Source organism: Syngnathus scovelli, chromosome 1 (assembly GCF_024217435.2).
Source record: "Syngnathus scovelli strain Florida chromosome 1, RoL_Ssco_1.2, whole genome shotgun sequence".
Taxonomy (NCBI): Eukaryota; Metazoa; Chordata; class Actinopteri; order Syngnathiformes; family Syngnathidae; genus Syngnathus; species Syngnathus scovelli.
The window spans coordinates 7,270,844-7,292,211 of record NC_090847.1 but is presented as its reverse complement, the minus strand read 5'-3'; the positions used below and the strand labels follow the sequence as shown (position 1 = coordinate 7,292,211).

The 21,368-nt window shown below is 41.3% G+C and overlaps 3 protein-coding genes across 4 annotated transcripts in view; 1 reads left to right on the top strand and 2 right to left on the bottom strand.

The window, feature by feature from the left end:
- LOC125977089 (uncharacterized) overlaps positions 1 to 21,368 on the bottom strand; it is a 213,648-nt gene that overhangs the window by 76,855 nt on the left and 115,425 nt on the right. The gene's annotated exons all lie outside the window — the stretch shown is intronic.
- atoh1b (atonal bHLH transcription factor 1b) lies at positions 6,473 to 8,311 on the top strand. The gene has a single exon (XM_049733491.2). It carries the CDS (start codon positions 6,479 to 6,481, stop codon positions 7,088 to 7,090), a length of 612 nt encoding a protein of 203 aa, XP_049589448.1. The 5' UTR covers positions 6,473 to 6,478; the 3' UTR covers positions 7,091 to 8,311.
- LOC125977053 (probable ATP-dependent RNA helicase DDX41) lies at positions 13,775 to 20,977 on the bottom strand. Its single transcript, XM_049733198.1, has 17 exons — positions 20,803 to 20,977; positions 20,395 to 20,490; positions 20,140 to 20,290; positions 19,970 to 20,044; positions 19,824 to 19,884; positions 19,616 to 19,752; positions 19,440 to 19,512; positions 18,054 to 18,207; positions 17,785 to 17,921; positions 16,886 to 17,048; positions 16,201 to 16,332; positions 16,055 to 16,126; positions 15,877 to 15,973; positions 15,358 to 15,507; positions 14,654 to 14,725; positions 14,170 to 14,280; positions 13,775 to 14,093 (listed from the first exon to the last, which is right to left on the bottom strand). Exons 1-17 carry the CDS (start codon positions 20,827 to 20,829, stop codon positions 13,957 to 13,959), a joined length of 1,845 nt encoding a protein of 614 aa, XP_049589155.1. The 5' UTR covers positions 20,830 to 20,977; the 3' UTR covers positions 13,775 to 13,956.

Genomic DNA, 21,368 nt, shown 5'->3' with positions numbered 1-21,368 from the left:
TAATATTTGAATATATTGAATGAACCTTGAATATATTGAATGAACTTCGGAATATATTGAATGAACCTTGAATATATTGAATGAATTTCGGAATATATTGAATGAACTTCGGAATATATTGAATGAACCTTGAATATATTGAATGAACCTTGAATATATTGAATGAACCTTGAATATATTGAATGAACTTCGGATTATATTGAAAGAACCTTGAACATATTGAATGAACATTGGAATATATTGAATGAACCTTGAATATATTGAATACATTTCGGAATATATTGAATGAACTTCGGAATATATTGAATGAACCTTGAATATATTGAATGAACCTTGAATATATTGAATGAACTTCGGATTATATTGAATGAACCTTGAATATATTGAATGAATTTCGGAATATATTGAATGAACCTTGAATATGTTGAATGAATTTCGGAATATATTGAATGAATTTCGGAATATATTGAATGAAACTTGACTGACGTCATCATTGCCGCCATCTTGTACATGCATTTTGTTGCTGCTGCAATTATGAACCAGTCAGCTCGCAATATCGTGTCAGCTATTCTTAGCAATGATGACATTGTCAATGCACTGGCGAGTGCTTGTACCACCCAAAATCCCCCAGAGACACATGCCCAGCAATATCATGCTTTGGACGAAGAAGTCCAGGCTGCTTTTAATCGGGGCAGACCTGGGCGCACAACAGACCAGGCTTCTGTTAATCATCGCAACCTCAGCTTGCCATCGACCTCACAGCAGTGCCCCACAACAGCCCCCCTGTACAATCTACGCCCGTTCACTAGAAAGGGCCCAAGACAGAAGAGGTAAGAATAGGTAGGGTTAATTTAAACCGCACGTTGAGCCGTGAATATGGTCCGTGAAAATATTGTCTGACATTAAACCGCCCCGATTAAAAGCAGCCTGGACTTCTTCATCCAAGTTGTTGTTGTTTGTAATTGAGGACTTCTTTGTGAAGAAAATGGGGTCTAATGCAAGACATGTGTTATGGTTGTTACACCCATGATGGAAAGGGTTCGATTTTGTAATCCAACCCCCCCGCCATCTACTTTCTGCATCATGAGTCACATTCCGTACATGCATCCTTGCTGGCATAGGCACGACGATACGTCACTGCCTATGAAAGTTATTTACATTAAGAAAGTTACATTAAAAAAGTTACTTACATTAAAAGGGTTTCCCTGGTCCACATGGTTCTTTTACACCATCAGTCAATTAGCTCAAGTGACTTATTGAAACATCACTGCGTCTAAAATATGACTTCCCTTGGACCCAATTAATGAGGCCGCTAATTGCGCTAATTTGCGTGCGGAATGAATCTACTGCATTAAAATGGGTAATGTATGTGCCAGGGAAAAAAAAAGGAAGCACCGGAGGTGCTTTGGGGGGTGTATAAATGCGTTTGTGTGTGAGGCTAATTACTGACTACATGGCTGACCTCACTGTTCTTCATCCATTGAAAGAAAATGAGCGAGTCTTTAAGAAAGTCACGCCTGCTTAACAGTTTGCCTTTGTCAACATTCGCTCCTCCACTTGCAAGAAAGTTTGAACGTTTTGAAGATAATAATAATAAGAACAAATTTATTTTTTATGCATTTTTGGAACTCTTAATAGTCTTAAATTCGTAGTAGTTGCAATGTTGAGCTTGAGGAGCACTCATTCAGGTACCAGTAGCTCTTTCCCTAGCAGCAAGTGGCTTGGCAGTGATGTCAGGCAGAACTGAGGACTGCCTCACTTGCACTGAGCAGGGCCTTGCCTCACCCTTTATCCATTGTCATTATCACCAATAATTGTGTGATCTCTCTTAATTGAATGCCCACAAGCAGAGAGATGAACTGTCATATGAAACACGCAACAGCTCACCTGGCTGCGATCCATTTGCAAACACGCGTGAACTGCACACCTTCAATGTGTGCGTGTTGGCGTCATGTAAATACACCAAGGTTGGAATTAACTATTCGGCCAGTTGCCAGCAACCTTTGTCTCGCCAAGTTGATGTTTCATCGCAAAACCTTTACCTTTAAACCAGGGGTCTCAAACTCCAGTCCTCAGGGGCCGCATTCCTACATGTTTTCCAAGTTTCCCTCGTTAAACACACCTGATTCAAATGATCAGTTCATCCTCACGTTCTGCAGGAGCCTGATAATTGAATCAGGTGTGTTTAATGAGGGAAACTTGGAAAACATGTAGGAATGCGGCCCTCGAGGACTGGAGTTGGAGAGCCCTGCTTTAAACTGTACTCATTTGAAATGTTTTTGTGGCCATCCTCCTAGGTGATTAGGCATCTACATCCGCTTCGATCATCACTGGAGCATCACAAGTATCTTGTGGCTTTTTGTTCGTATGTACTGTAAATGTAAAAACTATTGTGGACCAAATCTGCCGGTTAACAGCTTGGGCTAAATTTAAATAAGGCTGAACCTGTGCTTGGTTATGTCCTTGCAACCCCTGAGGGTTCTTGAGATTAAAAGTGTTAATGGAGGTGGAAAATAAATTCACATTTGCATGGTTTCTCTGTTTTTCTATGTCTGTGGTTTTATAAAACAGCAATGCATGAACAATTCCTCTATTAAATAACTTTGTTAATGCAAAAGCAAAAGAAATATCCCACCGTGAGAATGAAAGTCCTGCTGTTTTAATTTTCACAAACTTTCTAACACAAACTCATTTACATGCGACCTGTTATTGCATTTTTTTAATATTTGCCTTTGTTTGCAAGATGATAACAATTCGTGATTTTTGAATAACACAAACTCATTTACATGTGACCTGTTATTGCATTTTTTTTATATTTGTCTTTGTTTGCATGACGATAACAATTTGTGATATTTGAATCATTTTTTCTATAATAGTTATTGGCTATCAATGGTGGAACGTTTTTAGTCACAAGAAAATGCACGTTGTCTTTCAATAACATAAAAAGGCATTGGTCAGACAAAGGTTGCAATGGTATTTACACAACTTGATCCGCATATTTCCACTTGAAAAAAAAAATCCATTGTTTTTGGTATTAACAAGTGAGCATTAAAATTCCTCCATGAACCTAGACATGTAGACAAAATTGTTGGTACTCCTTTGTGAAATAAAGAAACCCCCATAGTGGACACAGAAATACCGTATTTTCCGGACTATAAGGCGCACCTAAAAACCTAAAATTTTCTCAAAAGTCAACAGTGCGCCTTATAGTCTGGTGCGCCTTATATAGTATGGGCCAAATTTCTAAATTTAAACTGGCCCGATGCATTGTGTCATGAAATCAATCATAAGTGGCCCGCTGAAGACTATGAATCATGAATCAAAAAGACTATGGATCATTATTTTGTGATTATAAAGTAATTTGTTGCGTCTGAAGTTGAGATAAAAAAGATAAAATGGAGAATGATTTGATTTGGATTAAAAATCTGACATGATGCATTAATGGTGCGCCTTATAGTCCGGTGCGCCTTATATAAGGACAAAGTTTTAAAATGGGCCATTCATTGAAGGTGCGCCTTATAGTCCGGTGCGCCTTATAGTTCGGAAAATAAGGTAGCTTGAATCTGACAAAGAAATAATACGTAAAAAACTAAGCTTGGATATGGCCTTACAGTCTGTATCTTTTTCTCTCGTCAATGTTCTTTTGGGTATTGTCTTACCTGTGTGAATGTGTTTCGATAGTATTTGTGTGTGTGTATACGTTATTTCAAGGCATATCATTCAATGATAAATCAATGATAATTTGCCGTTAGTATGTCAGTGAGATTTTACAATGATTTAAGCATTAGTGATGTTTTAAAAACAAAGCATCTCTTGTATTTAAGTATGCAACACGTGTTGTTTTTGTTAGTAGTTTTTTTTTTCAGTAAACTCCAACTAGGGTGTTGTTGAACATCTTCAAGCATGCTGAGGAATGGCAAAAAACAATATGCTACATCTTCATGGTGCATTACATCACGAATTTCCAAACGCAACATGCTGTTCCACACAGAAATACTTTTTCTTTAATTACCACTTCTTAAAGATCAACAGAAGCCAAAATCTCAATTCTGTTTTTTTTTTTTTTTTTTAAACATTTACTGATGATCATTTCAGTGACAAAACATTCAATCTGCATTTCATGACAATATCCTTGAGAGTCCTCAAATTGTCGCAATCCAGTTCACCCCGAAGGTGTTGAGTCTGTCTTTTCAGATTATTCAAGAAGACATTTTCAGTTGGTGATTAAAAGTCTTAACAAGAAGGTTTTTTTAGGATAAACTTAAAGGCTGGATGCTGTCTACCTGTCATCCTGCTACACTGAGAGTTGCAACAGTGTCAGTATGTGTCCCCTCCCTGGCTGGTACCTGCTGGGAGGCATCAGTGTCTCCCCTGCAGGAGGTCACGAGGCGTTGACCTTCAAAATGTTCCTCACACCTCCCTGCCCGGCCCCGCACCAGATGGGAAGTGTGACTGCGTTTTTTCAAAGGCAGCGCGTAGGGCTGCAGGCTGTTGCTCTGCCAGTGGGGCTGAACTTCAGCCGCTGAAGGAATAAAATATTCATGCAGCACCCGAATTGAATGGACACCCCGGGACGGAGTGTGCCAATTTATTCAACTAAAAGCAGGCCTCATTACACTGCTGGCAGCCAGGCAGGTCACGGTGATTTTCTCTACTGGTGCTCAGTCATGCTTGCTACACAAACAGCGGACGAGAAAAAGAACCGCTTAATTTGTTCGAGTGCGAGTGCTCGCAAACACATCTGATGTTGTGCGCCGGTGCTGAGGAGGTTCCTCACTTGTAATTGATGACCTAATGAGGCATTAGCTCTTGTGTCAGAGCGCGACGCGTCGGCGTGAAAGCCGAGTCGCCGCGGTGAGCGGCATATGGGAGACGTGGGCGACTCGTCTTGTGTTGTGGTGCCAGGGGACAGCAGATGATAGGCACGCTGGCCTCAGAACGGAATTTGTCTTTGAGTTCATCTTTGATTTGTATACATTCATAAATAAGCTAAAGACTCAGTGTAGTGCAGAGCTCAGAACCCTGCCAAGTCTAATATGTTTGCAAAAGCTACAAGCAAATGGGGAATAATGTATTTATTTGTCATTTTCTATTTGTAGCTGTTTGCTAGAACAGATTTATAGGTTAAGATCAATCTGAAATAAAAGTAAATGAACCGTGAATGGTATGAAAGTCAGTTTATTTATCCATTATTTTTGTTTACGTTTAAATTATGTTTCGCGTTAAACAACTGTATACGTATATGGAAAGACACATTGTATTTACTAACCAGTTTTTTTTTCTTATTGTAACATACAAAGCATTTTTTATGACTATGGCTTAGAGCCCCATGTGGCATACATGTCACAGCGACATTTTCTAAAGTTGCCATAGTTGTACAGTAACAGTATTGTTGGTCAGAACAGGTTAAATACAACTGTCATATTACAAAACTATTTTTATTGAGAAAAGGTCAGTGGCTAACCTTGACCAACAGCAAACCTTTAGAAATGAGCTGCTTGTGTGACGTGCAAACTGCAATTAAAATACATATGTCAAGATTGGTAAAGGTACTGCTGGTATGGAAACTAGAAATATGTACATATATTCCAATGTAATGGGTCTGTTTTTTTGTTGTTGCTTTATCCGTACAGTGTGCCATGGGTATGTATAATGTATTTAATGATCCATAAATGGCTTTACTTATCAGTCACCTTGGCTTTGCCACAGACAGGTGTGTCTGGGCCCTTGGCCTTCCACCTGTTCCTTTTATTAGTCTTCTGTAAATAGTGTTTACAATTTGTTTGAGAACAAACCCGCCTCGAGGGCCAATTAACAGCCATGTGAAATAGATCCGACTCCATTTTCCACAAACTGCCGTGACAGACACTTCAAATGACAATCTTTTTCCTCATTTAAGATGAACATTCTCCAAATGATGCGCCAAGGGCAATCTTTTTGTCTACTACTTTCTCCCTACATTTGTTTAATTATCCAGAAAAAAAGGGATATTGAGCTTGCAGGTGAAATCTCAGGATAAACCCAAAATGCACTTTAATCTTAGAGTAAACTTGCCTTCTCTAAACTTTGAAATACACATGTCCAACTGTTCAAAGTTTCTGTTCAATCTCCCAACATATGTTTGAGGCATAGAAATGTGCAACAACATCACTTCTGTTGCATTTGCCGACTGATTGAAAGCCAGGCAGTTTATTGACAATTGCACTTGGGAGTCTTTCTCTTTGAAAATTTTTCTACACTAGCCTACCTTCTGCATAGATTTAATAATAAAGTAGTGATTGAGTTACAATGCACAATAGGTCCCAAAAAGGCAACGCTTTGTGTAATTGCTTGACAGGCTCAGAGGGGGTTGGCTACTGCTGACCTGTCAAGAGTCAGTGACACTGATGGGGTGGGGGTGGGGGCAACTTGGGAGGGGGACAGTTGTATAAATTGTTGCATACATGTTGCAGTGCAGACAACTTGTGAGCATTTCACCATGAGTACTAAAGCAGAGCTTCCAATCTGGACTCAGCAAGCGGAGGAGCATAAAAACTGGATTTGTCCCAACTCCCTGCGCGTCTTTTCCACTAGGACAGATGTGCCGGAGCACCTTGCGCCGGAGATGCTGAGCCTCTTCTCCACCGTGGGGATTCCCGAGTCCGGCCGCGTGGAGTCGGGTGACACACCACCACATTGCGGCCCGCCCAGACACCGGCGGGTGGCAGCCAACGCCCGGGAGAGGAGGAGGATGCACGGCCTTAACAAAGCCTTCGACGAGTTGAGGAGCGTCATTCCCTCGCTGGAAAACGAGAAGAAGCTGTCCAAGTATGACACCCTTCAAATGGCGCAGATTTACATCACTGAGCTGTCGGAGCTCCTGGTCCAGCATCATCCGGGTTCCGCGGAAAGAGCCTCCTGCAGGAGGAACATGAGCCACAGTCACATGCCAGAGCAAAGCCCGCGGGGAGAGCGGAGGGGCTCTTCCTCTTCGCACCTCATCATACTCGGACCTAAAAGTGAGCTCACTAAAAGCACCTCCTGCCACTGCAGTGATGGAGAATCTTCTCATCTCAGTGACGTGGAGGAGAGTCAAAGTGGGGGACATTAAATTGGCACCCTGGAAGGTGGAAGTGTATTATATTTAACTGCCATTATTTTGGATACATACAACTTTTGCTGAAAAGATTATCATTTTCATAGAGACTTCTTATATCTTCATTTCATCTAGGGTGCATCAGGATACCCGTATTTGAGGTCTACAATAACAAAGTGTATTGTAAATGTTAAATCATTCCTTTAAAATCATGCCATCTATCCAATGTTCAGCTGCTTTTGGTCTAGCGGGTAGTGAAAGGGTTAAGTGAGAGCTTGATAGAAGAATGAGAAATTAATACAATGTGCTGGAATGTTTAGAAAATCTTATGGTCACAATGAACTCTCAGAGGTTATTTTTTGCACTTTACATGAGCTTAACCATGAATAATGTGATTTTTTTTCCCTCCCCTACATTTTGGTAAAGTATTGCATTTGGTATTTATGTATCTACAAGATTTATAACGTGTTTTGCTACAATAACGATAATACGGGGCGATAATGTGCACGCACCTTTATGTCCGGAATAAAAATGTCCTATTGTGTTGATTTACTGGTGACAAATTGTATTTAGGTCATAAAAGTGGATTGAGGGGAGTTGGACAGATTTTGTGTAAATCACCCACTTTGTAGGTATAAGGAACTGTTTTGCATTGCTTCGTAAAGGTAATATTATTCAGACAGTTCATATAAAAATTATAAAATTCATAATAATCATTTAGATTTAGACATATGTATACTATGGCCTTTCATCCCCATAAAATTCATAATAATCATTTTTGATTTACACATAAAAATGCCTTTCCTTCACTTTGGTAGGGGTTAAAAGACTTCGATAGGAGGCAAATGTGGAAGGTCTTCGACTTGCCAAGTCAGTCACTGGACTTTAACCCAATAGAGCATGCATTTTATAACTTGAAGAGGAGACGGAAGAGGGAAAGCCCCAGAAATAAACAAGAACTGCACAAAAAGGCCTGGAAAATAATTTAAAATGAAGAATAAAACAATCTGGTGAAGTCCGTGGGCTGTAATGCAGTCATTACAATTAAGGTTATGCCTCAAAATAATATGTTTTTCACTTTAATTTAATAATGTCCGTTCCAATCCGCTCACTTGAACAGTGGGTGTCTTCACTGTCTTGAGTTTTTGAACACATCTAGATGTAAATACCATGAAATAAAAGCTGGAACTCTGAACTTTTATCTAATCTTCATATTTTTTTCTGAAACCCAAGTCTTTCAGTACACAACATAACGTCCCAATACTTTTGGAGGGGACTGTATTAATACACAGTTCGAGTACCAGGATAACAATTTTTTTTTTTTTTTTTACATCACCCACCCACACGCACGCACGCACGCACGCACGCACGCACGCACGCACGCACGCACGCACGCACGCACACACACACACACACACACACACACACACACACACACACACACACACACACACACACACACACACACACACACACACAAGCCAGAAGAAGCTCACTCCCCAAGTAAAAGAAAGCAAATAAAGAGTGAGACTAATAAAGCTAATGATGCTGCCTGGTTATCTGTCACAGTTAAAGTGGCTCTTCTTACTCCACTAATAGCCTATCGGGAGAACAAATGGAAAGGGCTTCTCTGAAGGAGAGAGGTACTTGGAACTTTTCCAGTTCCTTAGAAGTGCTTTCTGCCAGCCTTGCAGGCTGGATGTCGCTCTGTACGGCAGCAAACTTGCTGACATACCATGATCCAAGGGGGACTCAACGACGCCCACAGGTTCTCTTCTATTTCCGGCTGCTGACATTGTTTTTTAGATGGTTGTAATAAAGCTTGTCATCCGTGACATTCAACGGCTTCTGAGGAATGTGTCATCTCATCCTCACCTCCAGAGCTGTTTAGCTTAACAAGAGAAAGCCGCTTTGAAAAATACTACAGAGGCGTCATTAAATCGGACCTGCCGGAGCCTCAGTGTGCATCATCAACAGGTTGGCTGGGTGTGATCAGTAGAAGAAATGGAATATGGTCAGGTAATGACCTTCTGTGGGAGCTGGCTGCAGGATATGGGGATTGTTTTCCACATAGACCTGGTGGAATATATACTGAGCTAGGAAAATGAACCCTTGGATAACAGCGGTGGCTTGCTTCAATCCACATGATGGTTATTTCTTGACCAAATTCAATAAAGTAGATCCTCGGAACTCCACGCTAATTTGTTCCAGAAGGAGTGTCGCAAAGCGATGCAGTTGTGAACTCAACTCTCCAGGGTGAACCCCCGTTATCTTGTGGAGCTTTCCGGACGTGTACTGCAGACGACCGCAGTCAGGTGTCACAATGGTTCAAAACCCGCTAAACAACAAGGCCAACAAGCGATATGTGACCGAAGCACAAACTGTACAGTTCATACATTTGTTTACAAAAATCACGTGAGTCGGGTCAGATTCCAAAGCTTTGAGTTCAGAAGCAAAGATTTCCAGACATTTTACGTCAAACTCAGAATATGTAGAGTACCGAGGTCGTCGAGTTACGGGTTCTACTGTATATTGAATTCTCTTAGTAATGTCTCTGGAATATTTATATTATATTTAATATATTATCAAAGTCAAAGTCTGCTTTATTGTCAATTTCTTCACATGCCAAGACATACAAAGAGATCGAAATTACGTTTCCCACTATCCCACCGTGACAAGACATAGTACACAATATACATACTAGCAAACAACACAAAAGTAAAAAAAAGAAGGCACAAACAATGAATAAATAAGAGCGATGAATAAATAATAAATAAACAAATAACATAATAAATAAGAGGAGCAAAAATGGAGCAAGTGTGCATACAGCAGACAGTCAGAATATAGCGCAAAAGTACAGGATGTTACACAGGAGGGGGGAGAGAATTCAGGATCCTAACAGCCTGGAGTATGAAGCTGTTGGTCAGTCTGGTGGTGCGGGAGCGCAGAAGGCAGAGGGCAGAAGATCAGACAAGGAGTGAGTGGGGTGACTCACATCACACACAATCGTGGTCGCCTTGCGGGTGAGATGGGAGGTGTAAATGTCCTTCAGGGAGGGGAGTGAAGCACCAATAATCTTACCAGCTGTGGTCACTATGCGCTGCAGGGCCTTCATGTTGCATTCAGTGCAGCAACCACCCCACACAGTGATACAACTGGCGAGGACGCTCTCAATGGTGCCACGGTAGAATGAGGTCATGATAGCCGGAGGAGCACTCGCTCGCCTGAGTTTCCGCAGGAAGTACAGGCGGCGCTGAGCTTTCTTCGCCAGTGATGCAGTGTTGGTGGTCCAGGAGAGGTCCTCACAGATGTGCACCCCCGGGAATCTGGTGCTGCTCACTCTCTCCACCACAGCACCGTCGATGGTCAGTGGCAGGTGTTGGGTGCGACCCTTCCGGAAGTCAACAACAATCTCCTTGGCCTTGTCGACGTTCAGCAGGAGGTTGTTGTCCCTGCACCACGTGGCCAGAAGGTCGACCTCCAACCTGTATTGAGTCTCGTCGCCCCCGGTGATGAGACCCACCAGAGTCGTGTCGTCGGCATATTTCAGCATGCGGTTGCTGCTGTAAATCGCAGTGCAGTCATGTGTCAGCAGGGTGAAGAGCAGCGGACTGAGCACGCAGCCTTGAGGGCCCCCCGTGCTCAGCGTGATGCTGGCGGAGATATTGTTGCCAACACGTACTACCTGAGGCCTCTGACAGAGGAAGTCCAGTAGCCAGTTGCAGAGGTAGGTACTGAGGCCCAGCTTGTCGAGTTTGCAGATGAGTCGCTGTGGTACAATGGTGTTGAATGCAGAACTGAAGTCCACAAACAGCAATTGCACATATGAGTCCCTCCTCTCCAGGTGGTTGAGGGTTGAGTGGAGGGCAGAGCAGATGGCATCCTCAGAGGACCGTTTGGCTCGGTACGCAAACTGGAAGGGGTCTATGGTCGGGGGGAGAATGGACCTGATGTGCTCCATGACATGCCGCTCAAAGCACTTCATGATGATGGGTGTCAGTGCCACGGGGCGGTAGTCATTGAAGCAGGATGGAGCAGGTTTCTTCGGCACAGGCACGGACACTCTCTGAGGTCAAAGCACAAACACATCAGCAAAATGGAATAAACACATTTTGAGACAAGGCCCAGTGAAAGTTGCTTGCTTTCTACAAATTACCTCATGTGTCTGTATTTTCTAGCTGACATGTAATCCATTAGGAAAGAAAATAAATAGATGTGTCCCAACCAGCTCAGAATAAATTACTGGATGTAGCTGTTACTGGAATTTTGTTTCTGCTGATTACACGAATTTATAATGCACTGAAAGCAAAAAGTTTTGCTTCTGGATGTTGCTTTCAGAAGCTATTCATTCTCCGGTTACAGCAGGCAGTTGTAAACAGGTGCAATTTGCTCCAGTGTTACGCAACAGGTATTTGATCATAAATAGTGTCAACTGTTCATAAACAACACTCAAAGGCATAGATTCTTTATCCCCTGTGATAAATTATTACTGCAGTTACTGACTCTCTTTCAAGTATAATATGTGATGTCATAATCCATATAAGGGCTTTCACCTGACCCAAAACCAAATTCTGGAGAAGTAATTGGCATTCCATATGTAATGTATGTAAGGTATGCAGCTTTTTAAATGACATAATTTCTTTCAAAATATTTTCTACAACCAAAGACATGGCCTCAACTGATACACTTATTCTGTGTGGGAAGATTGCGGCATGATTTAATAAAATGGAGTGGAATTTAGGTTTGACACTCCCGATGGAACACTGTTATGATGACACGTACGGATATTCAGTAAGGACTTGGAATTTTAATCCTCAACTAATAATTTGATCATCATTCACCTCCTTATTGAGTTGATAGCCACAATATCACTCATGATGTTTATACTGATGAGCTCTTACCGGTTTTCCAATCCATTTCCTCCCTCGAAACCCCCTTCGTGTGATTCACCAGGATCCTTTCTGCAAACACAGTGGCATGGTAAATATAACTATGGGCACTCCACTTTCTTATCACTGCTTTATGGCTTTGAAAGAAGTAAGATGCAAGAAAGTGTAGAGCTTATGCAAGCAGAAGAATTGGAGAAGTTACATATCGGGGGTTAGAGCTTCCGCAATGTGCTATCTGCTCTATCGTCCCCACCATACCGAGGGATGCTTGTACTGGTTTAGCTCTTATCTATATTAACTACAAACACAATATGTGTGTTCTAAAATGAGTTCCTTGTACTGTAATCACAAGAGAGGAATACTGTAATAAAGTCCAAATATCTCAAAACAGTTGCTTACCTTACTGGCTGGAATTTTCATAAGGTTTTGAAACCTTTCATTTCAATAAGGTGTTTAGAAATATTACCACATATTTAGTTAATAAAACAAAGTACTGCTGTGCTGCATAGGAAAGTCAATATGTAGTACTTAATCCAATTGCCAGTTACTGCTAATGCTCACCCCGATCGCTCTAAATATGTACCATATTTTCCAGACTATAAGCCACTACTTTTTGCACAAGCTTTGAACCCTGTGGCTTATAGTGCGGTTTATCTATGAATTTTTCATGATTTTGTATGATTTGTGCATATTGTATGGAAATGAAACCTTAAAACACCTGTGGTTGTGGTCCTGTGCAGCTTGTATATGAACAAAACAGGAGTTTTCACGAATTTTAGCTGGTGCGCCTTGTATTCAGGTGTGTAATATAATCCAGACATTACAATAGAAATTTTTAGGATATCTTGGTGTAAATTATGCTGCAACAGTCAACTTTGAGGCAATGAAATTGGAATTTGGAACTAATAGAGGCATCTATTTCAGTTTGTATATCAACCACCATTTTGCATACGTAATTCGCCTCCACTAACTAAAAAGTTGCCCGTTTAACAAATTTTAAAAGGCCTGTCATTTAATATGGTCCAACAAATAAGTACGTGAGTCATGCAAGTTACATAATACTTGTTGAATAAATTTCACAAATTGGTTTGTTAAAATGCATTTATTATTTTGTATTCCTTTCTCATGAAATACGTTTCTATAACTAACCGATTTTAAATAGAAATTAGTACATTTTAAATTAATCAATGAAGTTACTTATATAACAAGTTTAACATGAGCATGGTTTTTAAATAAAAAATTGCATCACTTTTAGACAATTTTCTCAAATATATTCTTTGATTATATATTATTGGTTTTCAAATAAAAAATTGCATCACTTTTAGACAGTTTTTTCTCAAATATATTTTTTGATTATATATTATTGTATTCAGCACATTAACAGTTGACCATTGCAAAGTCACAAAAATACACATTCATTTAACATTTTTTGTATTGTTGTTTTATTAAATGATTGGTTGATTTATTTTGATTAAACATAAAATGAGAACTATAATGAAGAATTTAAAAACCTATATATTTTAAGGGTAAACACCCTTTTTTTTATTCTATTTAAAACTAAGGACACATGCAGTTTAAACAAGAATCCTTGGATTTAAAATGTAAATTTTCACCACACCGTGTAATTGTAACTCCTTAAAGTGACATCATTGCTTCCTTGCAGATTAGGTCAGTGCTTGTCATCTTTGACTTCACTGCTCAATGAAAAGAGTTAAAATGAGATTTTAGACGCGATTGTCATATGCAAGCATTCTTGGTGGATCAGCAAGCCAACAGTTCTAGAAGAGACTTATACAATAGTAGAAGGCCATTCTTTTCTCAAAAACAGTGACATTTATTTACAATTTGTATCAAGATATTACAATACAAACCTCATCAGTGTTCTGGTGAGGTTCATAATTGGTTTACACAGCTCTACCTCCTGGTTTGAATGAGTTAAGGGGTAATCGTTCCTCAGCAAGCAACGGAGCATGTTCCAATTTCCAAAGACACTTAGAAGTCCATTGAGCTGTGAGCCAGATAGTCCTTCCTCCCGATGTTGGTAACCTGCTTGGTTTGCATTGCCTCCAACTTGGGACAGTCTGTAATACGATGACCAAGACCACCACAAAATGTACAGCCTCTCTCTCCTATGAAAGACCACAAGAAATAATTGTTAGGACAAACAAAGTCAAAGACAAAAAAGATTTTCGGTGAATGACCCACCTCCGATATCCAGCATGGTTTCGTCTCCTGACTGGAGCACCTGGAGAACCGGAGGAACTTTTTGTTTGGCTTCAATAAGCAGGGCCTTCAGATCCATCAACACGGACTCATCTGAATTAAGTGGAATGTAAGAAGTTGTGTTAAAGACATTAATGACATGTTTTCTTTTGTACATTTTAAAACGTATCCATATTCCTGACTTTGATAAGGAAATATTGATGCTAACTTCTAGCATATTCTAATCAACTAATTTAGATCAATAAACACAAAGGCCTCCATTGAGAAAAGGTAGGAATCATTTTGAACGAAAAACTCTGTCAGAATGTGCAAAACAGTCAGTGTTTTGATAATTATGTCTCATTTCCAGCCCAAAAAAAACTCATTCAACAAGCAACAATTTGACAAGGGTGTGCCCAACTGAGGGCTGAGCATGTAGATGATACAGTACTTGAAATGTGTGCGTTTTTTTTCCTCCATTCCTTACCACAGCCTTTATTGATGAATGTTGTGGCAATACCAGTCTGACCAGATCGCCCTGTTCTTCCAATTCTATGGACTGAAATAAAGAAAAAAAATTAGATCTTGAGGACACATTCACAATCAAGGCAACATTTTTTATGAACACAGATGAAGTCCAAACAGAAATGGGGGGGGGGGGGGAAGCAATGAGCGAAATATAATAATAATATAGAGATATACATAAAATACATATAGATATACGTTCAAGCAATTTTTAAATGGCCGTTTTGGAGTCCTTTCATGTTATGTATTTGCTAGGCAGCAGCTGATACATTGTTGACATGTGCAGGAGTCAGAATGGCTCTGTTATAATGGATAATGAGGGACTTTTTATACATTTTTCATGTTTACTGAATATTTTAATGCTTCTTGGTTCTGTGATTTCTCCAGTAGGTTAATTAATGAAATGTCTATATTTAGCCCATTAGTCACCGTTTGTTTTCATACAGTGCCAAAACTTACCAAACACCAGTCCTCAGGTCCATTAATTTTTATTTGATTGCATTTACAGCCTAAAGTGGAAAATGGATGCTGTGTCAATCTATCTTTTGCAGACAAACACCATCTACTCTTACAGTCCTTCTACAGAAGGTACTCCCCCCCGCTGATTTCAAAGGTCAGGACAGCAAAAGCTACACAAGAGACTCATGATACCCAGTACTGTCTCACCATAGTTTTCAATCTCCTCGGGCATGTCGTAGTTGACGACATGCTGGATTGCCGGGAAATCGAGACCCTTGGAGGCCACATCTGTGGCGACGAGGACGTCCTTCTTTCCTTCCTTAAATGCTTCTATGGCTTTTGTTCTTTCCTCCTGATCTGGAACAAGATGACAGGTTATTATTGTGTGGAAAGTTTACTTTTTAAAAGATGAATGAAGCTTCCCCACCATCAAGTGCAAATTACAACAGCAACTATTTGCACTCTGGCTATTTCTGTAAATACACCTAAATCTCGATTTTACTCGCATGTATCCTACGCGACCTTTTGTCTAACGTGGTCTGGTCATGGACCCTTTTTTTGGTCATAAATTCATGATCAAATATAAGGACTAAACGAAGCTAACTGTGTCTATAATTTTGAAGTGTAAATGTCTGCGCGTGTGTGTATGTGTGTGCATGCAATTTGCGACTGGCTAGTATTATGACACTAATGAGGACATGCGCCATAGAAAGTGGATTGATATACCTTTTCCTCCATGAATGGCCACAGCTTCCACACCTTTCAGCAGCAAATACTCATGGATGGCATCAACGTCAGCCTTTTTCTCAGCAAATATCAACACCTTTGGGGAATTAAAAAAAAAAAAAAAAAAAATCAGCATATGCAGTTCATGTCAGATTCTGATGAAGAAATGTGTACTGACGGGCGGTGTTGTTTTCTGAAGACACTCGAGCAGATACACCGTCTTAGCCTCCTCTTTGACGTATTCCACTTCCTGTTCATACGCACACAAGACAGTCACCCACATCAGGAAGTCTGTGGCGATTGAAAGCGAGCTGTTGAAAGTACCTGGATGACATCCAAGCTGGCAGCACCCGCTCTGCCTACGTTAATTGTGATGGGTTTGACCAAAGCGCTTTTGGCAAAATTCTGGATTTTCTTGGGCATGGTGGCGCTGAAAAGCAGGGTTTGCCTTTGTCCCTACAGAAAAAAATAGGTTTATTACAATGCTGCTCCTCTTCCACAAGCTGGAATTCAAACTTGTAAGCCCTTTCCAGCACGGTTAAGTTGGAATAAATAACATTGCTGCCACCATTAGATCGGTTGTTTTAGTAATGCTGACATACTATAAATAATATACCTAACTAAATGTCTCTCAATAGAACACTTTGCCAATGTGAGCAAAACAGATATTACATTATGAATCTATTTTCTTTATTTATTTTGTGCAGTCCACATTGTTTTCTAAAAACATGAAGTGTTGATATAATAAAAATCTAAGTGTTTAGTAAGGTAACACTAATTGGAACTGCTTTTCATATTTATTCCTGGTTTATTAGCCTTGATTTAATCCCAAGTCTACTCAATAAAGCAAACAATTATGTTGGCCTATGATAAACATTCATGAATATAAAGAGATCAATTTATTGCTTAGGTTAGAAATGCACGAGAAGAGGACCCAATCACAATCCTTGGGGCACACAAAAAAAATCAGTTACATCATATTTCGAAATGATTACGCCCTAATCTTTACCTTAAAATAAGAAAAAATGGTCCTGATGTCCTCCTCAAAGCCCATGTCAATCATCCTGTCTGCCTCATCCAAGGCCAGGTAGCGACATATGTCCAGACTCACCATCTTCTTCTGTAACAAGTCCATGAGACGCCCGGGAGTGGCGACCATCATGTGCACACCACTGCAAGCGCAAAACATTTCATCTTTACATGGTTTTGTAATGTCACACTTGATAGACAGGAAGTCGCTCAATTGAAGTGCATCCCAATACATTGGAACAGTGATCTTCTAAGTGTGGTACGCGCGCTCCCTCTAGTGGCACACGAAAAATAAATTTCACAAAATTCAACACATCCGTGGGCGGCTCGGTGGCGCACTGGGTAGCACGTCCGCCTCACAGTTAGGAGGGTGCGGGTTCGATTCCACCTCCGGCCCTCCCTGTGTGGAGTTTGCATGTTCTCCCCGGGCCCGCGTGGGTTTTCTCCGGGCACTCCGGTTTCCTCCCACATTCCAAAAACATGCTTGGTAGGCCGATTGAAGACTCCAAATTGTCCCTAGGTGTGAGTGTGAGTGCGATTGGTTGTCTGTCTCTGTGTGCCCTGCGATTGGCTGGCAACCAGTTCAGGGTGTCCCCCGCCTACTGCCCGATGACGGCTGGGATAGGCTCCAGCACGCCCGCGACCCCCGTGGGGACTAAGCGGTTCAGAAAATGGATGGATGGATCGACACATCCGTGCATTCATCCACTTTAAACAGATAATTTCATATGATGGAAAAAATAAAAAAAAGACAAATTGCATTACAAATAAAGGCCCGACGTTGCATAATAAAACATCCAAAGTCAGAATTAACTGAAAAATATAGTTCTCAAAAAAATGAGCTGCTGCCTCTGTACTCTAACTTTAATCTTAACTTACTGTTTCACAACTTCCATTTGCTCCTTGACGGACATCCCTCCAATGCAGAGGGCCGTCCGCATCTGAGGGGCTCCCTCCTCCTCCAGCAATTTGCAGTAATATTCAATGATGCCGTGTGTCTGTCGGGCCAGCTCTCTCTGTCACCAAGTCAAATCACAGATTGTTGAAGAAAAACATGCTGATTCAAGCCTCACGTATCATGTGCATAGTCAGGGCCTTACACATAATGTTATAAAAAAAATGCCTGACAAAAATACGTTATGACTTACTGAAGGACAGATAATGAGTCCATATGGTCCCTCTCTTTTAAAAAAGGGCAGACGCTTCTCTTGCTCAAGGGCGAACATGATGATGGGCAAAGTGAAGACCAAGGTTTTTCCCGATCCAGTAAAGGCGATGCCGATCATATCGCGACCTGATAGACTACAAGTAGAGGTTAAATTGTGTGAACATTTTATCGCTCATGTATAGAAGGAATGCAATTATGGGAATTACAATCTTTAAAATATTAAATAATTTACACTTCTACATTTTTTTCACTAGTAAATAAGCAGTATTACATCTTACAACAATTACCGTATTTGCCGGTGTACAGGTCGACTCGGTGTATAAGTCGACCCCCTAAAATTCGACGGAAATTTACGATTTTATGATATATCCTTTGTATAAGTCGAGCTCAATTGTTGCATTATATCAAACTTCAAAATTCAATATGCGAAATTTATTGACGAAATGTGTTCAAATTCCGGGAGGCCGTGCGCATGCGGCTGTTTATAAGCACCGCGGAGGAGATCGCGGCCGGCGAGCTCGCGCACGCCGCCCGGCACCAACGGGAGGCCGGAAATAGCTCCAAGCCGAGCGGATCGGCACTTTATAAGCACCGCGGAGGAGATCGCGGCCGGCGAGCTCGCGCACGCCGCCCGGCACCAACGGGAGGTCGGAAATAGCTCCAAGCCGAGCGGATCGGCACTTTATAAGCACCGCGGAGGAGATCGCGGCCGGCGAGCTCGCGCACGCCGCCCGGCACCAACGGGAGGCCGGAAATAGCTCCAAGCCGAGCGGATCGGCACTTTATAAGCACCGCGGAGGAGATCGCGACCGGCGAGCTCGCGCACGCCGCCCGGCACCAACGGGAAGCCGGAAATAGCTCCAAGCCGAGCGGATCGGCACTTTATAAGCACCGCGGAGGAGATCGCGGCCGGCGAGCTCGCGCACGCCGCCCGGCACCAACGGGAGGCCGGAAATAGCTCCAAGCCGAGCGGATCGGCACTTTATAAGCACCGCGCAGGAGATCGCGGCGCCTCATTGGACTTCCAGCGGGCCGCGCACTCGCACACGCCGCCCGGTTCAAATTTTCTAAGTGCAACGCACAATGAGATGCATGAGAAACGGCCTTGGTTACCATCACATTTGAAGCGATGAATACGAAGTTAAATTTTATGACTCGGTGTATAAGTCGAGGTCGATTTTTTTCGGTCGATTTTGGATAGAAAAAGGTCGACCAATACACCGGCAAATACGGTATGTATGAAACCACATTAGCTACACCTGTACGCCAATTTTATATTTAAAGCTGAGCAGTCTAATTTTAGATAAAATAAAACATCTGCTTACCCAACATCGTATGTGTGTGCAACTGTGCATAGCTCACTTACACTGTTGGGATTCCTTGAATTTGAATCGGCGTTGGATGTACAATTCCTTTCTTCTTCAAACCTTTTAGAATTGCTGTAAACACGACATGATAGTTAGATAAAAAGGTATGACATTTACAGTATGAATGTGTGTGCGCGCGTGTGATGGTTGTGAAGGTTAAACATATAGCCCGAACCTGACGGAAGCTTCATCTCCCTGAAGCTTTTGATTGGGGGAGGGATGCCGTCTCCATCAACCAGGATGTGAAACTTCTTCCTCACACGTTCATTTCTAGTCTCCGGCATATGAAGGACATACCGCGGAGCCTTCCAGCTACAAAGAACCACTGAGTTAGCTCATGAGTGCCAGAAATGTTTACTAATGGTATAGTAAATTGATTGCACCTTGTTTTGATTGGATCATCATAAATGATACCCTTGGCCATTTCCTTCACGGACATCAATGCTGTCAAACAATGGGACAGTTGTCAACCTTGTGAAGGGTTTGACTTTACCACACTAGAGTACAAAATTATCTTTTTTTTCCTTACCTCTGCCTTCTGCAACACTTTCTAAAATCTTCTCTTCCTCTTTCAGTTGCTTCTCCTTGGCTGACTCTTTGCGTGCTGTTTTTTTTTTTTTTTTTCAAAACCAAACTGAGTTAATGTGTAGAAAATAAAACTGCGAAACATGAAATTACTAAATCTGCTGAAAAGGAAACCTTCTGCTTTTTCCTTGAGATGTTGGTGCTGGTCAAGGAGACTGACGTTGGAACGTGGACCGAGCCCTTCGTCTTCATCCCTCTGCTCCTCCCCACTGTCTCTATGCTCTTCATCCACTGCTTTACCACGCAAACGCAGCATCTTCTGAACCTGTGAGTTGTGCACAAACTCTGTGTGATTTACAGGATAACTTCATTTCATCTGCTATGACAAGCGTGAAATTAATTTAGCTCCCACTGAATGAGATAACATACCATCTGTTGCTTTCGGATTTTGACAGGAACGTAAGGAACATAATCTTCATCCTCTGACTCCTCAGCCCCAGAGCCTTGATCTTCCCCATAAGACCTCTACCAAGATGATAAATGACATAGAAATGTGACAGTAGAAGTGTTTAGTTCGTGCAAATGACTACATACTTCATATTGCAACAACGTCGAGGTTACGTCTTACGCGTTGTCGCAGACACGGGCAATGTTACCTTGAAATTCGTTGACTTCAAATACACGGCACATGGTTAATTCGGAAGAACCCAATTTACTTCAAGTATTTTTATAAAGATTTCATCGCTAAAGCAGCGATAGTAGCTAGCGAGTTAGCTCTCCGCTAATGCTAATGTTGGCTGTTTCCCGCCGTAACAGCGATCTTTGTTTGGCACGCACCTTTTTAAGTCGATTATCATCTTCCATCTTGTTCAAAACGGTGTGCTACGTCGGCAGATGTGACTATAACAGCACACTTTGTTCAAATAATGAGATTAAATTTGTATGAATCATACAATTGCTTTCAGCCAAAGCTCAGTACGGAAAGCTAAAAGGCTTAAAAGCTGTTTCGTCTCAGTGACGTCACTGATACTTACTGATGACTGCATGAAGCCATAGAAAAACAAACGCCATATTTTTGTCAAAACTGCATCAATTTAATCTTCCGGAACGAAAGATTGTTCACAGTATCAAAAGTGAGTTTCTTTTTCAAACAACCGAAACCAGCCAACATACACTTGGCTATTATTGGTATAGTATAAATCTACATTCAACACATTAAGATCCTCATTTCTCTAATTGAATAAAACTGAGAGCATCGGATATCTCTGTATGGGGCGTGACAGAATAAAGACTAACTTTATCTATCACAATGATAACCATCAGCTAAAACTTGGCTATTGATGCTGCTGTTCGAGAGGTGTGAAGATTATTTTTGTTAAGCCTTGCAATTCTGATAGGGAAAC

What these genes read in the sequence shown, in the direction of transcription:
- LOC125977053 (XM_049733198.1), bottom strand. Translation starts at nt 20,829, where the DNA reads ATGGAAGATGATAATCGACTTAAAAAG. An exon ending in ATGATAATCGACTTAAAAAG is followed by an intron (nt 20,491 to 20,802) that starts GTGCGTGCCAAA and finishes TCATCTTGGTAG; the next exon opens with AGGTCTTATGGGGAAGATCA. An exon ending in ATTCAAGGAATCCCAACAGT is followed by an intron (nt 18,208 to 19,439) that starts GTAAGTGAGCTA and finishes CTCTACTTGTAG; the next exon opens with TCTATCAGGTCGCGATATGA.
- atoh1b (XM_049733491.2), top strand. Translation starts at nt 6,479, where the DNA reads ATGAGTACTAAAGCAGAGCTTCCAATCTGGACTCAGCAAGCGGAGGAG.